Source organism: Lissotriton vulgaris, chromosome 6, assembly GCF_964263255.1.
Source record: "Lissotriton vulgaris chromosome 6, aLisVul1.2, whole genome shotgun sequence".
Taxonomy (NCBI): Eukaryota; Metazoa; Chordata; class Amphibia; order Caudata; family Salamandridae; genus Lissotriton; species Lissotriton vulgaris.
The window spans coordinates 1,773,611,881-1,773,629,649 of NC_141694.1; the positions used below are offsets into that span (position 1 = coordinate 1,773,611,881).

At 46.0% G+C, this 17,769-nt stretch overlaps 1 protein-coding gene across 3 annotated transcripts in view; it reads left to right on the top strand.

Moving 5' to 3' along the window:
• EFR3B (EFR3 homolog B) overlaps positions 1-17,769 on the top strand; it is a 1,036,998-nt gene that overhangs the window by 977,183 nt on the left and 42,046 nt on the right. For 2 of the 3 annotated variants that reach the window (XM_086928032.1, XM_086928030.1), the window contains exon 20: positions 8,087-8,135. In XM_086928032.1, coding sequence (XP_086784158.1) covers positions 8,087-8,135 — 49 coding nt within the window. The remainder of the gene's footprint in view (positions 1-8,086; positions 8,136-17,769) is intronic. The other variant, XM_086928031.1, reaches the window with a different exon arrangement.

The window sequence follows — 17,769 nt, forward strand, 5'->3', positions numbered from 1 at the left end:
AGTTCGTCGACGATCCCGTCGACGCTCCTTCCATCGTCGACGATGAGTTTCTGCTCGTCGACGACGCAATCCTCGACGACGAGAGCAGTATCTTCGTCGGCGCTTCCGTCGACGACGCAGTCCTTTAAAGAGTTACCGTCAACGACGACGACCTCGTCGACGATGTCGTCGACGACGGAATCATCTGAAAAACCTGTTTTTTCGCGCAGAAGTAAGCAGATAACACCAGCGATGATGTCTCCGTGACAGGTTCAAAAACTTCCACCTAGTCTTCTATTGGATGACGACTCTGATGAAGAGACTTTTAGCGAGTTTGGACAAGCGTATAGCCCTTCTGACCTACAAGTTAAGGTTCAGGATGTTAGTTCTGAGGAAGGAGAGGTGGAACACCAACACTATGTTCCTGATCATTACTATGGGGAAGAGGACACAACTACCAGGCAAATGCCTTTGCAAAAGCCTTCACGTCAGTCGCAAGAAGGGATGGTGGCGATGCCATCCAGTTTGATTACGGATCTACAACTTATGTTGCAGGACTACCGGAAGCGTTTCCCTACTCCCCAAGAAGCTCAACGAGTGCGTCCTCCGACGCCTCCGCCTCAATTGTTACAGCCTGTGGCAGAACACTCTTTGCCTCCAAAAGAGCGTACCACTGCGCCTGAAGAGCGCCCACAAGAAGTGGTGCAGGTGCATGATACAGATGATGATACTGCCTCTTCTGATGCGGACCAACAAGTGGATCCTGACCAAGACCAACAAGTGGATTGGAATCCAAATGACCCACGGGATCTAGACGTCGCTGATCCAGATAACGCTACCTCACCTCCAGTGGACGTTGGAGGTTTTCACAACCTGATGGAACGGGCTTCCAAGAGATTTGGTCTCCCAGTGAGCACGGTTCAGTTCGAATGTTTATTATATGATTATAAGGAACCGTTCAGGAAATCGGTACGTTCCATACCAATCATTGAGCATGTCTGGTCTGAGGGCCTTAAGGCTATGCATAACCCAGCCACAGTCCTCCCGGTGCTACCAAGACTGGAGAAAAAGTACAAAGCACCAGATGGCAGTCCGGCGTGTCTGCTTGGTCAACCAAAACCGGACTCGGTGATTTCTCAGGCCGCCCAGAGCAAATCTAAAAATCCATCCACACCGCTAACTACACCACCAGATAAGGAGGGCAGGCGCCTGGACAATGTGGGTAAAAGATTCTCCGCAATGGCCAGTCTTCTTGTTAGGGCAGCTAATGCTTTAGCAATTGTGGGACGTTACGATCGCCAGATGTGGTGCGACTTTTCTCCGTTTGTGGAGGAATTACAGGATTCCTCTAAAGAAGAAGTGAAGAAGATATTGCTGGAGGGGGAGCGGGCCTCTTCGGAGGTCATTGATTGTGCTATGGATATAGCAACCACAGCATTTGGAGCGCTAGCCGGTTCGGCTGTTCTGAGACGCCAAGGATGGTTAAGGGCCACATGGTTCAGACAGGAAGTGCAGAATAACATTTTGGATCTGCCATACGACGGAGGAATGCTGTTTGGCAAACACGTTGATGACGCCCTACAGGGCATAAAGAAGGACACCGATACAGCCAAGTCCTTAGGAACATTGCAATATCGCACGGTACCCTTCAGAGGAGCAAGAGGTAGAGGATTCTCCACTTATAGAGGAGGCAATCAGAATCGCTACTCTTCCGGCTCACAATCTAGCCAGACATATAAACCTCAATACACTCAGAGGGGTTCTTTCTCTCGCCAACAGCCCAGAGGACGACAAGGGCAGCAGAGGAGAGACAACACCAGGAAACAATAGCGGCCAGGTGGCTCTTTCCACTGTTCCTGTTCCCTCATTAACACCAGTGGGGGGCAGGATTGCCCATTGCCTCAACAACTGGATGGTCATTACATCGGACCAGTGAGTCCTACAGATCGTCAAAGAAGGACACACGTTGGAGTTTCAAGACCTTCCTCCGACAAGAGCGCCAGACGCCTTTCCTCCAAAACATCTCAAACTCCTTCATCTCGAAGCCCACCGACTCTTCACCAAGGGGGCGGTAGAGCCTGTACCCCTTTCTCAGAAGGGGAAAGGGTTCTATTCCAGGTTCTTCCTGGTTCGGAAGACAAAGGACAAGTGGCGTCCAATTTTAGATCTACGGCAGCTCAACACTTATCTCGTCAAGTTGTCCTTCAGGATGGTCACTCTTCAGGACATCCTCCGCCTTCTCAATCCATGGGACTACATGGCGACCCTAGATTTGGAAGACGCTTACTTCCACGTTCCTATTCATCCAGCTCACAGGCAATATCTTCGATTTACAGTGGGCAAGAGCCACTTTCAATTCAAAGTACTGCCGTTTGGTCTCCGATATGCTCCGCGGACCTTTACAAAGATTCTGGCTCCGGTAGCAGCCTTTCTCAGAAGACAGGCTATACAGGTCTTTCCATATCTGGACGATTGGCTGCTGAAGGCTCCGTCTTCCCAGGAAGTGTCCAGGGCAGTCACGTCCTGCAGAGAACTGTTCGAGCAACTAGGTCTTCGGCTCAACAAAGAAAAATCAGTTCTATGCCCCTCCAGGACAGCGAGGTTTCTAGGGGCCATCCTGGACACAGAGTGTTGCCTAGCCTTTCCTTCGGAGGAACGCCAAGGCAAGCTGATTTGTTCAGCCCGCCTTCTTCAAACTCGAAAGTCGCTGACAGTTCGCAAGTACAAATCGCTTCTCGGATCGATTTCATCCTGCATACCATTGGTTCCACACTGCAGGCTCAGAATGCGTCCACTGCAGGAACAGTTGGACAAGCAATGGCGTCAGGTCACAGGCTCCTTCGACGACAGGATTGTCGTTACCCCGGAAATGAGAAAAGCAAGCGGCTAGTGGTTGCTGAATTACAATCTTTCCAGGGGTTTATCGTTCCAACTTCCACCATCTCCCATAGTTTTGACAACAGATGCTTCCATGGAGGGATGGGGAGCGGTCCTCCAGGAGCTGAAGGTCAGTGGCCATTGGAGTCCAGTCCAAGTCAAGTTCCACATCAACCTCCTGGAACTTCTCGCTATCCGTCTGGCTCTACAAGCTTTTCTTCCGAAGATCCGCGACCGTGCAGTGCTGGTTCGTACAGACAACACCACAGCCATGCACAACATAAACAAGCAAGGCGGAACGAGATCCTCCACCCTCTCGAGGGAAGCCCAGACACTTTGGAATTGGGTGATCCAGAACAATGTCACCCTTTCAGCGGAACATCTAGCGGGGACACTCAATGTCAGGGCGGACGCTTTGTCGCCAAAGGACTGTTTCACACGAGTGGGAACTGGACCAGACCATTCTGGAGGAACTCCTTGCACGATGGGGGACACCATCCATCGACCTGTTTGCAACTCCCCGGAACGCCAAATGCCAGTCCTTCGCAAGCAGGGTTCACCATCGGGAATCCTTGGGGAATGCGCTTTTGATTGCTTGGTCCGGCCCCTTTGTTTACGCCTTTCCTCCCATTCCGCTGATCCCGAGATTGATCAGCAAGCTCAAGGTGGAACCGTGCAGGATGATTCTGATCGCTCCAGCATGGCCCAGACAGTTTTGGTACTCAGAACTTCTCCTCCTCTCCCAGGATCAGCCAGTTCTCCTGCATCCTGTTCCAACACTGTTGACAATGGCTCACAGACAAGTTCTACATCCAGACTTGAAGTCTCTGCGATTGACAACGTGGCTCCTGAGTTCCGAGAGTTCCAAGGTTTAAATCTCTCAGGAGAATGTAGGGACATTTTGGCCCAGGCCCGTGCGCCTAGTACCAACAAGACCTATCGAGCTAAGTGGAAAAGATTCTGTGTTTGGTGTCGGAAGGAAGGTCTACATCCATATACTTCTGCACCGCACCAACTCTTACCTTACATCCTTTCCCTGGCAAAATCTGGATTGGCTCTGTCTTCTGTAAAGGTACATCTAGCGGCCATTTCTAGATTCAGACGTTCATCATCAGGTCCTTCCCTGTGGTCAGCAAGGATTATCAAACAATTCCTGAAGGGTTTATTCAGGGTCTTTCCTCCAGTTCGGCCTCCACCACCAGCCTGGCATTTGAATTATGTCTTGTCATATCTCATGAAAGCCCCTTTTGAGCCTATTCATAAGACTGACCTTAAGTTTCTCTCGTGGAAACTGGCTCTTCTCTTGGCCCTGACATCGGCTAGAAGCGTTAGTGAACTCCAGGCTTTCACAATTGAGGAACCTTTTCTACAGTTCAAGAATAATGTTCTCTTCCTAAGAACAAATCCTAAATTTATCCCGAAGGTGCCCTCATAATTTCATCTAAATGAGCCAGTGGTCTTAAAATCGTTCTTTCCACAACCTTCCACACCCGCGGAAAGAACTTTGCACTCTTTGGACATTCACAGATGCCTGAAATTCTACTTAGAGCGAACAAAACAGTTCAGAAAATCTTCACACCTCTTTGTTTCATTCAGTGCCCCTCGCAAGGGGTGTCCAGTTTCTAAAACCTGTATTTCCCGCTGCATTTCCAGTGCTATACATTTTTGCCACCAGGCAGCTGGGAAACCACTTCAGCGAGCAGTTTGTGCTCACTCTACAAGATCAATGGCTTCATTGACGGCTCTATTCGCAGGTGTCTCGATCAAGGACATTTGTAGAGCGGCGACATGGAGCAGTGTCCACACCTTCACTCGCCACTACTGCTTGGATTCTTCTGTGAAAGAGGATGCGGCAGTGGGCCAGGCGGTTTTGAGGAACCTTTTCCAATAAGTCGGTGAGCTTTCCTTTCTATCCCGCCTTCCTGTTTGCATATTTTGTATTACTTGTTATTGTTATGCTTTATGATTCTAATGTGTATCTGGTTTTCTTATCAGAAGTATGTGTGACATTTTCAGGTACACAAATTACAAAATATGCTTTTTTTCTATTTACTGCTGGTTACTCTGATACAAAGCATGGGAATCTATGAAAGTTCCAATACTGGGGCAAGAAAGCAAGTTACTTACCTGTAACTTTGGTTCCCCAGTATTGGTAACTTTCATAGATTCCCATGCGCCCACCCGCCTCCCCTGGGAAAGCTCAGTCTTATTGTCTTGTGGGATAGCTGTTCACAACGGCTACGAAAATCTGAGGCTCTGAGCTTCTCTCAGGAAGGTTCCATGGGGTGAGGCTGCTCTGATTGGCTACTGCAAAAGTGTGGTCTCTTTTACAAAAAGAGGTGGATAAGCTACAAAATGAGTTGAGGCCATGCCTATTTTTTCACTTTGTGCTTACTACTATGGTATTTTCTATTTACCGAGGCTCCCATTCCGACGACGGGGAATGATACAAAGCATGGGAATCTATGAAAGTTACCAATACTGGGGAACCAAAGTTACAGGTAAGTAACTTGTTTTCTTCCTCTTGGCATCAAGGATGTTGTCTTTGTTTTGCAAATCATCCCTACCAGTATTTATTTTATCTGTGAGTGTGCTCCCCTTATATCTTTCTTTGCTCTGGATCCTCCTATCCTTTGGAAAAGCAAGTCCCTATCAGCCCAAAAAAGGGTCCTGAATGAGAAACCTTAAGAACCTGTTCATATTGGCAGTAAGGAAACATAAAGCATGCGCATAGTAAATTTTCAAACACTCCTTAGAGGTGAGACCTTAACAGGAGATTTTCATCATAGCCAGTGGCAAAAATCCTAGCTGCCGCCGCAGCAGCTCAGTCTCTTTTCCACGTTCCAACAGACCTATTAGAGACTAAAATGTTGTATATCAGAGATAATATTGCCATCATGTTTCTTAATTCCTTTCTGCTCCTCCGACTCCTGTTGGAGAACCACTGTTCCATCATTCCCCCTTCTTTACTGTCTTTCTCTCTTAAGAATAATTTCTCTCATCATTTAAGAATCTATAGTCTGTGTCTCCATTGGAGCCCTGTCTTATTCAGGCCCTCCAAATAGATTTTTCCCCAATTAGACCTGGCCCTATGGCTGATCCTGGAAAACTTTCAGATCATTAGGGTACTGTCAGCTTTCAAACATTCTTTGGTCACCACACTGTTAAACTTTACTCTTGATCCCAGTTTCACCGGTAACTACTGCATAATGTATGTTGCCTCTGCAACCCCCAAAGTCTTGGATGCAAATGTAGCAATACAGCTCTGCAACAAGCTAGAGACTTCAGATAAGTTTGATGACTATTAAGTCATAGTCTTCCTCTGCTGGTATATTGAATCTGTCCTCATGGCATTCTTTGAAGGCCCCAGATTAGCCTCTAAAGACCAGAGAATCAGTGCATTTTGAACATCTCTTGCCTTTGACACCATTGACCATCCTTATGTGGTAGGTTACCTTCAAGGCATTGAACTGGGAGGAAGAGTATTTTTGTCATTGCAGTCATTTGCCTTCCGGTAGTCTTAATGCTCTTTTAGGTTGTGCTGTAACCTGCTCTTGTGCAGAGTTCCTCATTGATAATTTTTATCTCTCAAACTCTCTATTGTTTACTTTGAGCCTGTGGCTTTGTGTTCCTGTATTTTCATCATCCTGTTTTTAATACAGCAGGACCTCATAGACAATTTGGCTCTGTCTCTATCTGGCAAGGATGTTGCTCTTTTTTGTTTGTGGATTTTTGCCTTAAATATGAGCATTCTATAGGTTACTTGTTTACATGTTGTACACATGGGTTCTCTGAAGCTCCTGCAAATAGTATGAAAAGCTGCCACAACGCTTTGTCGCTGGTGTCTGTAGATCAGACCCCCATTTAATACACTTTAAATTGGCTCCCAATATGCTGAAGGTTACAGTTTGAGGTGCTGTAAATTGTGCACAGATCAGTGCGTGGTATGGTCAATGCTCTACTTTCTTGAAGAACCACTGTCCTGCTATGACTAAGAGAGATGTCTTTTGTCTCAACACATTTGTCTTTTGAGGGCACAGTTTCAGTATACACTGCAATGGGCAGACTTTCTGGAGCAACTTCAGTATTCCCAGAGACATACATGATCGCTTTGTATTCAGAAAATAGCTAAATGTTTGACATCCCCTTAATTTACTCCAAGCCTTTTAGATCTGTTTGTGTCATATTCACTGCTATGAAACCCTTCTGAGTGTAGATGTGCCATAGTAAAAGTGATAAGTTGTACCTGGTGTCCGTTTAGACTCACTCAGTTTTTTTCCACATCCAAAAGATGGGTCAGTACCTAGAGAGGATCTATTTGGAGGAAATGTTGAGTACTAATCCTGGGCGGTGAACTCCGCTTGCAGGAAACTGCCCGTTCACGTTGAGAAAGCTGCCGCTCGAGTAAAAATCTACTCGAGCGGCAGAAAAGGTAACCTTGCACTGTGCATGGTGCTGTTTGCAATGATTGCACAGTGCGGACAAGCATCCAGCATTGTGCAGTCACCGTAAACAGTATTTTTGTACTATACTTCCCCTCACGCGGAGCTCCGCATAGTGCGACTGAGTTTTTTTGCACTTTGCATAGCTTTGGGTAGTGCAGCTCCGCGAACTCTGCCCAGGGTTACTTTAAACATCTATTATTTTTTAGTTTTTTCTACATGAGGTTAATTGGTATTGTACTCTATTGTCTCCACTCATGTTCTGGATATGGAAGGGGGTCCCATATGTGTGGGTGCTCAAGAACACGAATCCTATTAAGGTAGCTATCCTCTGATTGTGCTTTCCTAATTCACTTATATTATCTCACTTTCTTTTAATGACTCATCTGCTAAAAAAACAGCTCTAGAACCTTTAACCCCCAAACCCTAACAAGACGTGGGTATGCAACACTCAAGACACTAAATGAGATTGGTTAGGTACAGATCCATGAATGTGAAATACAAAAAATAACTCAAATGTATCTTTTCCTAAATAGCTGAAGTAAAATCTATGGTGGCTTTAAGGAAAGAAGGAACAAACTTAATGTAGAAAATATTTATCAATCCACTTTAAGAATTATTTTAATTCTGTTGCTAAACTTGTTGTGCAATACGCTTAGTTGAAATTAAAGTGCCAGATTACAACAAGGTCTGTAAATCCATGAATGGCTGCAAACGGCAGTGCTTTCTACATATTTAATATGTGAGGACATTGTTTTTGCATCTAATTTTGATTTCTCTGCTCCTAGAAGGCTCCTGCAGAAGAGATCACATTTGAAACACTGAAGAAAGCCATTGGTAAGTGCAGGAGTACTCAATTCACATTTGCCTACACTGAAGGCTTGGTTGTTTGTTATGTAACTGAGTTCAAATTGCTCTGAGTCTAAAGTGCTTCTGGTATTGTCGAAACATAAGCTTTTTGAAATACCTCGAATTTCTGCCACTATAAACATCGAGAATGATGCCGTTGGTTTTCTACACAAATTAAAAGCACTCAGTGATACTCTTGATTCTTCAGTAATGATGGAACCTAAGGCATTGGGTTGGCCAAAGGCCATGGTTTCTACTTGCTTCATGTTTGACCATTTATCCTTCCTTAAGAAAAAGATTGTGATTGTTATACCTGTACCCATTGATGCCTGATCCATAGACTACTGATGTCTGCAAGGTGCCTTGCCCTTCTCCTCAAATACTGATGATAAAATTGTAAAATTGCTCTGTGTGTTTGTGTCTGTGTGTGTACAAACGTGTGCACATGCATTAATTGTCAGTTTTGGTCAGGACAATTTTTACTTGCTTACTATTATTTGTGTTTGTGTAGGAGGCTATATGAGAATGCCTTTGCCCATTTAAATGCATGAATAATTTGGAAAAAAACTTTTTATGCCACACTAAGTACCTTTTAACCTCCTGATAGTCCAATGACCAAATTGCCCTGCAGTTTGAGGTCATCATTTTACTTTTTGCCCAATAAATGTGTGCCTACACTTCCACTCAGAATCTAGTCTCCTGGCATCAACTTTCTTCCCATTATACATTTTGAAACACTACTTGTGTCTGTTTTCCTTACCCATCTAATAAAACAGATTCAACAATACTTTGTCCTTTGTTTCCTTCATAATGGTAGTTTTATGTGATTTTTAAGTGTTAGTGGCGTTGCCTTGTGAAGCAGTATAATTAGCTTTCGTTCCTGTATTGCAGTTTGAGTGTACTAATGGATGAGGATTTTTGCAGCAATGGATTGAGAATTTCAGACATTTCTAAATGGTCCTTCTGACGCTCCAAACAAAATTAAATTATATATTCTATGTGTTGGCGCAATGGCACAACTATGTGCTTATAACTAAATGGACAGCCTGCAGTATTGTTCCAGTTCTTACATTCACTCACATGGGAGTGAAGGCACAAAGAGAGCACAGGTGATAACCATCCCATTTGGCTTAATAGCTGATGCCTAGTCTGAGACAAACATATGGAGTGGAGTTTTCTGCCTGATGGGATCTATGTGCAAACATCTATAGGGTCTTTCATGGGCTGCTAATAGGGCAGAAAATGTGTAAACGGCGTAAAATGGTTTGAGGTAGATCCGAATGATGAAAGGTGTCGTTGGATTGGTCAGTAAAAGGTCACTTTATGGTGAAATATATACCTCAGAGGACCAATGAGAAGGCTTCCCCTGTAAGTAAGGCAGCTGAGTTTGGAATGTTTGCCATTTGTAGTTCTGGTGTTAGCCAAGACCTTTTGTTTTTAATAAATATATACTTGGTAGTTATAGTTAGGTCAGCGTTTACATAGGAAATACCATTTTTGTTTTGCTAATAACTTTGGCTCCATTTGACAAATATCCACAAAACTTTCCAAAAAGTTTCTCTTTTTTGCCTAGTTTGTGCATGGAAAGTGTTGGGGTGATCAGTCAAGCAGAATCTCAGGAAAAAAAGGCGGGGTCCCAAAAAGCAAAATCCCCAGGACATTTTAGACAGCGTTACCATGAAAACTGCTGAAGGTAATTACACAAAATTTGGCAGGGAGCTAGATCATGGCCCAGAAAGTGTGCTTTTTGTGATTTGGTACCTAGCCATACAGTAGTTTTTTAAACATGAAGGTGGAAAAATATTTGCATATCTGAATGGTTGAGTTAGAGGGACACCTGCAAGAGTGGCTTGAATCCAATAAAAAAAATAGGGCCTTCTGATTGGCCCATGGGGCTTTTTTCACTTGGCCTAGTTTGCCGCCTCAGAAGACACACTCCTGCGAGAGCGGGTGCTCTGGCTGGCTGTCTGCAACATGAAATACAAAATTTGCAGTCAGCCTTTCCAGGACCTTGGGACTTAGGGCCTGAGTAGCCGCACTAGCGATCTGTTACGGGTTTGGCAGTCAGACGAACACATGACCGCTTCAACCGCCGGGGATCCGTGATCCCTCAGCTGTGTAGCAGTGGTCAGAAGCTGCAATATAAACCGCCAAGCATATTACGAGTTTTCTCACAGCCACTCCATGAGCCCACCCTGAAAAAGGTGGCAGTACGGAAACAGAGTGGCCCCTACAGGGCCCCCTGTCACCTCTGTTATGGGGGGTGCATGCAGGAGGGCACATGTCATTTTGCACCCCCTGTTCCTGCATAGGATGAAATGCACAACATTGTGCATTTCTGTCTGCGCAGGAACGGGCTTCTGTGGTCTCACGGTGGTCCCTTTCTAAGGCTCAAATGTGACCCTTAGATACGCACCGATGTGGGACTGCTGCAACAGGACCGCCCTACAGGATTAAACTTTTTATCCGGCGGGCGGTCTGACTACAGGTTTGACGGTCTTGCAGTGGGGAATTGATGGCTGACAATCCTTGTTGTACCTACCCTGCCTCCAATCATTGCCGCCTTGCAGAATAAAGACCTTCAACACGATGAGAGCGGGTCTCCAAGTGTTGGGTTTTTGCATATGGAGTATATTGCGGCCTGCCTAGGTCACGGAGAGCCCCTCTCTGCAGACGAGCGGGTCCAGCAACGCCACGAGTGCGGAGCAGTAAAGAACATTGTGTGCTCTGTGAGGTGTTTTACAGGTATGACAGAGGCTTTGTGTGGATGCAGCAAACCCACTGTGGTTGACAAACACATTTAGGAGGCTGGTGGCGGCTCATACTAAAGGCTTCATAACTTTCAAAAGACTACCACTACCAGAGTACAGCGAGAGCACACGCCCACTGTGCAGGACTTTGAACTACTTAATGGAATTTGCCAGCTGCTTCTCCTCATTGCCATCCCAAGATAAAGGGCGAACAGAAGCCCGAAACGTGTTGGGAAATTGATGGCTGACAATCCCTGTACCTACCGTGCCTCCGATCATTGCCGCCTTGCAGAATAAAGACTTTCAACACAATGAGAGCGGGTCTCCAAGTGTCGGGATTTTGCATATGGAGTATATTCCGGCCTGCCTAGGTTGCAGAGAGCCCCTTTCCGCGGACGAGCGGGTTCAGCAACGCCACAAGTGCGGAGCAGTAAGGAACATCGTGTGCTCTGTGAGGTGCTTTAGTGGCATGACAGCGGCTTTGTGTGGATGCAGCAAACCCACTCTGGTGAAGCTAAACACATTTAGGAGGCTGTGGGCGGCTCCTACTAAAGGCTACATCACTCGCAAAAGACTACCACTACCAGAGTGCAGAGAGAGCACACGCCCAGTGGGCGGGACTTTGAACTTCTTAATGGATTTTGCCAACTTCTTCTTTTCATTGCCATCCCGAGATAAAGGGTGAACAGAAGCCAGAAACACGTTGGGAAATTGATGGCTGACAATCCTTTTTGCACCTACCTTGCCTCCGATCATTGCTGCCTTGCAGAATAAAGCCTTTCAACACGAGGAGAGCGGGTCTCCAAGTGCCGGGTTTTTGCATATGGAAAATATATATATGCGACACCATTAGGGGGAGGAGCAGCGTTTGCTGGGAAGATTTTTTAACAGGTGGACTATTAGGTGTGCTCAGTGCTGGGCGCTGAAGAAGGCTGACTACGCCGAAATGCATTCGCCCGCTGCCACTGCCTAAAGATGAAATAAAGCGAGCTGGCTTCTCTGAAAACCCCTTCAGACCTCTGAGTCCTTCTTTCTGCGAGAGGGACTGTTTCCAAAAGTAATTGCTGCGCCTGCCAGGGACGCAGAACAGAAGGCTCTGCAACACCAAATGGTCGAGGAAAAAATACTGGCACCAGACTGCTTGCAGCTGTTAGACGTCGATGGATCGACATTTCCTCAAGACCGCCAGTCACCACGGAACAATTTGGGGAGATTTAAGGTATTTTACCTGCTTGGAGCTAAGTCCGCATTGACAGCCCCTGCCCTGTCTGTTGTTCCATGAGGCTGGTTGTTGCAGTGTAAGGGGACCAAGGAAGTCGGCCGTGGCTGTTCGTCTGGATGGAATAACACACAGCCTACCTGCACCAGCGCGGACCTACCGTTCTGCCTCACTCCTCCACACCACCCGCCCAGGCTGGACGATACAGTGCCTTCTGGGAGCTGTAGTTTACTCATTGACACTGAACTACTTTGGGTGTGGCGACACCATTAGGGGGATGAGCAGCGTTTGCTGGGAAGATTTTTTAACAGGTGGACTATTAGGTGTGCTCAGTGCTGGGCGCTGAAGAAGGCTGACTACGCCGAAATGCATTCGCCCGCTGCCACTGCCTAAAGATGAAATAAAGCGAGCTGGCTTCTCTGAAAACCCCTTCAGGCCTCTGAGTCTGGCTTGATAAGGTATATTCGGAAGGGTGTGCCTTGGGTGTTTTTAATATATGTATTCTTTCAATTTGACAGTCACAGAGAACAAGGTGTCCAACATTGGTGCGGTGACAAGGTGTTGAGCTCTGATGAATCTGCCAAAACTTTACAGCCAGAGAAACATGTTGGCAATAGGTAATGGTATGCGGAGTTAGCCACCAGCCTTTTTAATTCAACAAATCACACCTAGTAAACCAGAATAAAATTGTGCGAAAGGTGTGCTTGTTTTTTTTATTCAGTATGTGTCACGAGGAGTGAATGCTTATCGCTCTTCTGCACTATATACACTTTTTATTTCTTGTTTTGGACACTGTTTGTTTTTTAACAAAATGACTGCCAGTGATGAGACAAGGGGCCCAACCTGATGAGTACTTGCCAGTTGCCCCGAAGGTGGTGCGCCCGTGAGGGGTCATTTTGTTCTTTACACATTTTTTCACAAAACTCTTTGCTTGTGTTTTGATGTACTGTGTAAATGGTTGACCCAGACATCTTTTTGTGCTCTGGTTGACTGTCATTTTGAAGTTTACAAGGAATTTCCCGAAAATCTTTTATGCTATGAAATTTGGACAAGAAGCGGTAATACACCCAAAGATTAAACTAGTCATTTTGGGGATGTAGTAGTGGAAATTGATACGTGATCTCTCCACTGCTAAATACTAATACCGACATTTAATGTCTAAGGGACAGGGGTTTTTTTATATTGATGATTTATGAGTGGAGGGCAACCCTGGTTCTCTATTTCCCTCTAAGCTCCTGTGTGGAGTATACGCTTCACAGTAGCTAAGAGCCACTTTCAGTTCAAGGTCCTGCCCTTCGGGCTCAGATCCGCTCCGCGGATCTTCACAAAAGTATTGGCCCCGATAGCGATGTTCTTAAGGAAACAATCGCTAGAAGTTTTCCCTTACCTAGACGATTGGTTGATCCGTCTTCTCAGGCAGCGTCAAGGGCAGTCGAATATTGCATCCAACTTTTCAAAGGCCTGGGACTGTGTCTCAACAGGGACAAGTCAGTCATTCTTCCATCCAGGAGGGTCAAATTCCTGGGCTCCATTCTGGATACAAGGTTTTGCAAAGCTTTCCCTTCGGAAGACAGGCAGAAGAAACTAATCTCCTCAGCAATCCGATTACAGGGGAGAAGATCCCTATCAGTTTGTCTCTACAAATCTTTTCTAGGATTGATATCATCTTGCATACCATTAGTTCCCCATTGCAGATTAAGAATGCGCCCCTTGCAAGAACAACTAGATATGCAATGGCGCCAGGTGGAAGACTCCTTCGAGGACAAGATAAAGGTCACTCCTCCCATAAGAAGAGCAGCAAGTTGGTGGGCTGTCAAGAAAAATATCTCAAGAGGTCTTTCTTTCAGAATTATTCCATCCTCTCAGGTTCTAACCACAGACGCCTCAATAAAAGGCTGGGGCGCAATCTTGCAAGATCTCCAGGTGAGCAATCACTGGAAGGCAGAAGAGCGTTGTCTTCATATAAATCTCTGGGAACTCAGAGCGATTTGCCTACCCTTGCAGGCTTTCAAGCTGAGGATTCAAAATATAACTGTGCTGGCCAGGACGGACAACACAACGGCCATGCATTACATAAACACGCAGGGAGGTACAAGATCCCTTCTCCTCTCAAAAGAGGTCCAGGAGATATGGGAATGGGCGATTCTCCACAATGTAGTACTCTCAGCGTAGCACCTACCAGGCACTCTCAACGCAACAGCAGACACCCTAAGTCGTCTAAAATCTGCCTGTAACGAGTGGGAATTAGATCAAGACACTCTGGAGGAAGTGTTTCAACATTGGGGAACTCCAACAATAGACTTATTCGCGACTCCAGAAAACAGGAAATGCCAATTCTATGCAGGCAGGCATCACCATCGAGGATCGCTGGGGATGCTCTTTCGATGTCCTGGTTAGGCACATTTTGTAACGCCTTTCATCCAATTCCTCTAATTCCACGGCTTCTCAGGAAGAGAAAGATGGTACCTTGCAGGATGATCTTGATAGCACCGGCGTGCCCTCGCCAATTCTGGTTCACGGAATTCCTCCTATTGTCCCAGGATCATCCTTATCACCTTTGTCCCATCCCATCTCTGTTGAAAATGTCCCAGGGACAGGTGGTACATCCAGATCCGAGCTCTCTCCATTTGAAAGCCTGGCTCCTGAGCACAGAGAATTCCACACTCTAGATATTCCTCAGGAATGTAGAGAGGTTTTATCTCAAGCTTGCGCACCAAGTACGAATACGACTTACCGTGCTAAATAGAAGCGTTTCTGTCTGTGGTGTCATAGGGAGCGCATCCATCCATTTTCTTCAGCTCCTCATCAGATACTACCTTACATTCTATCACTGGCTAAATCGGGCCTTTCTCACTCTTCCATCAAAGTTCATCTTGCAGCTATTTCAAGTTCCAGAAGGTCAACTGCGGGTCCATCTCTTTGGTCAGCTAGAGTTATCAAACAATTCCTGGAAGGTCTTTTCAGGGTTTTTCCACCAGTGCAGCCGCCACCTCCGACCTGGAATCTTAATCTGGTTCTGGCTCATCTGATGAGACCTCCGTTCGAGCCAGAGCGGATTTGAAATTCTTATCTTGGAAATAAGCTCTTCTGCTGGCTCCTACCTCAGCTAGGAAAGTAGGAGAATTGCAAGCTCTCTCCATCCTAGAACCTTTTCTACAGTTTAGGAAGGATTCTATGTTTTTAAGGACCAATCCGAAATGTATCCCGAAGGTCCCTTCGGATTTCCATTTGCATGAACCAGTGGTTCTGAAATCATTTTTTCCTCGTCCTACAACACCAGCAGAACGTTCTCTTCATTCCTTGGATTCAGTCCTTTCAAATTTTATCTTGAAAGGATGAAGGATTTTAGAAAATCATCTCGACTTTTTGTGGCTTTTAGTGCACCTCGGAAAGGACTTCCTCTCTCAAAGCAAGGGATTTCACGCTGGATTACAAGCGCAATTGATTACTGCCACAAGGCGGCAGGAAAGCCACTGGATACACGGGTTCGAGCTCACTCCACAAGATCTGTCTCCTCTTCAGCAGCTCTCTTCGCTGGGGTCCCTACAAAAGACATTTGCAAGGCGGCCACATGGAGCAGCGCCCATACCTCCACAAAGTATTACTGCCTGGACTTTTTCATGAGGAGTGAAGCGGCAGTAGGTCAAGCTGTACTGAGGAATCTTTTCCAATGAGGTGAGCTTTCCCTTCTATCCCTCCTTCCTATGATTGCACATTTTGTATCGCATAAGGTTTCTACATGTACTGGTACAAAGTATAGATGCTTATAGGAGTATATTTATGCTGAAAGGTTGGAATACGCTTGTAACAAAATGTGCATGGGTTTTTTACTGCTAGCTACTCTGATACAAAGCATGGGAATCTATGAAAGTTCCAATACTGGGGCAAGGAAGCAAGTTACTTACCTGTAACTTTGGTTCCCCAGTATTGGTAACTTTCATAGATTCCCATGCGCCCACCCTCCTCCCCGGAGAAAGCTCAGCCTTAAGCAGAAGTGGTTACTGTTACACAACGGCTGCGAAAATCTGAGGCTCTGAGGCTCTCTCTTGAGGGTTCTATGGGGTGAGGCTGATCTGATTGGTGGTTGCAGACTTTTGGACTCTTTTACACAAAGAGATAGATAGGCTACAAAATGATATGAGGCCTAGGCCTTACTTTCTCTTTTGTAAATACTGCTATGGTATTTTCTATTTACCTAGGCTCCCAGGCTGACGACGGGGGAATGATACAAAGCATGGGAATCTATGAAAGTTACCAATACTGGGGAACCAAAGTTACAGGTAAGTAACTTGTTTTCTTCTTCCACACCCTCCACATGTGCCGCAGAATCTTCAGATGAATCCTAATCAACACCAGAAAAACTGTCACAAAGGCCCACGTTGCCAGCCACCTCGACTACTAAGTCGCTCTCTACTCCGTCATCCCCACCCAGCTCCACAGACGACTCCAGACAATACAGAACACTGCAGCCAGACTCATCTTGAACCTCCCTAAACTGACCCACATTACTCCCCACCTCAGAAACCTCCACTGGCTTCCCATCCAGAAAAAAAGCCTGTTCAAAATCTTTATTCTGATAGATACATCTGCCAGTGGATTCCTCACCTTGTGAATATCTCCCTTGCGTCAGCAACGTTCGGAAAATTCTTCGTAGCACGCCGGCGTGGACGACGTCATAGGAGCACGGCATCGCGCGACTCCGTCTGACGTCACCGACTCCTTATTAGGCCTACGTCGGCTTGATGACATTAGTTCCCTTTTTTCCGGTTTCTGGCCTACAAAGCTCTACACGTTCAAGGACCAGCCTAAATCAGCCATTGACTTAGCTTCCATCTTGACTCAAAACTGCTTGCTTTCTTGCACACACCCCGCATCTGTTGCAGCTGCAGCCGGGGTCACGCCTTTTCCTACATCACCGCCAAGACCTGGAACGACCTGCCGCTCCACATCCGAACACTACCTTCCCTGATGGACTTCAGGAACAAACTAAAGATCTGACTCTTGGACAGAGACATGCCGCCTTCATCGCTCAGATACCTCTAGAGGTGGTAGTGCTGCGCAGTGTAAATGCTGCTTGATAAGGGTCCGCTAGAATAATATTTAAGGGTGGATTTTTTTCACTGAGGTCTGAGATGTGATTTTAAGAAAATTGTAAGGGGGGGCATAATTTCTGAATCAACCGATTAAAAGGATGGGAGATTTTTAACTCATACGATCTTCCTAGTACAATCTACAAGCTTAAACAACTGACTGCTGTTAGACATGGCATCTTTGACGTGGTTTCCGCGTCTTTTTGCCTCTACCTCCTGTATTTTTGACGCTCTGCTGGATTTCGTTTTTGATGGTTTAGATACTTTGGGCACTTTGCCCTTGCTGATCAGTGTCAAAGTGCAAGTGCTCCCTATGTAAATTGTTAATTGTAATTGGTTATCCATGATTGGCATATTTGTCTCACCAAGAAGGCCCTAGTAAAGTGCACTGAGTGTGCCAAGGCTGGTGATCCAAATGCTACTAGTGGGCCTGCAGCACTGATTGTGCCACCCTCATGAGTAGCCCTAAAATGGTGTCTCAGGCCTGCCACCTGCCATGTCCTCCGGGTCAGTGTCCCCACTGACCAGGCCTAACCCTTCCCTTTCTGTGCACATTGGTCACC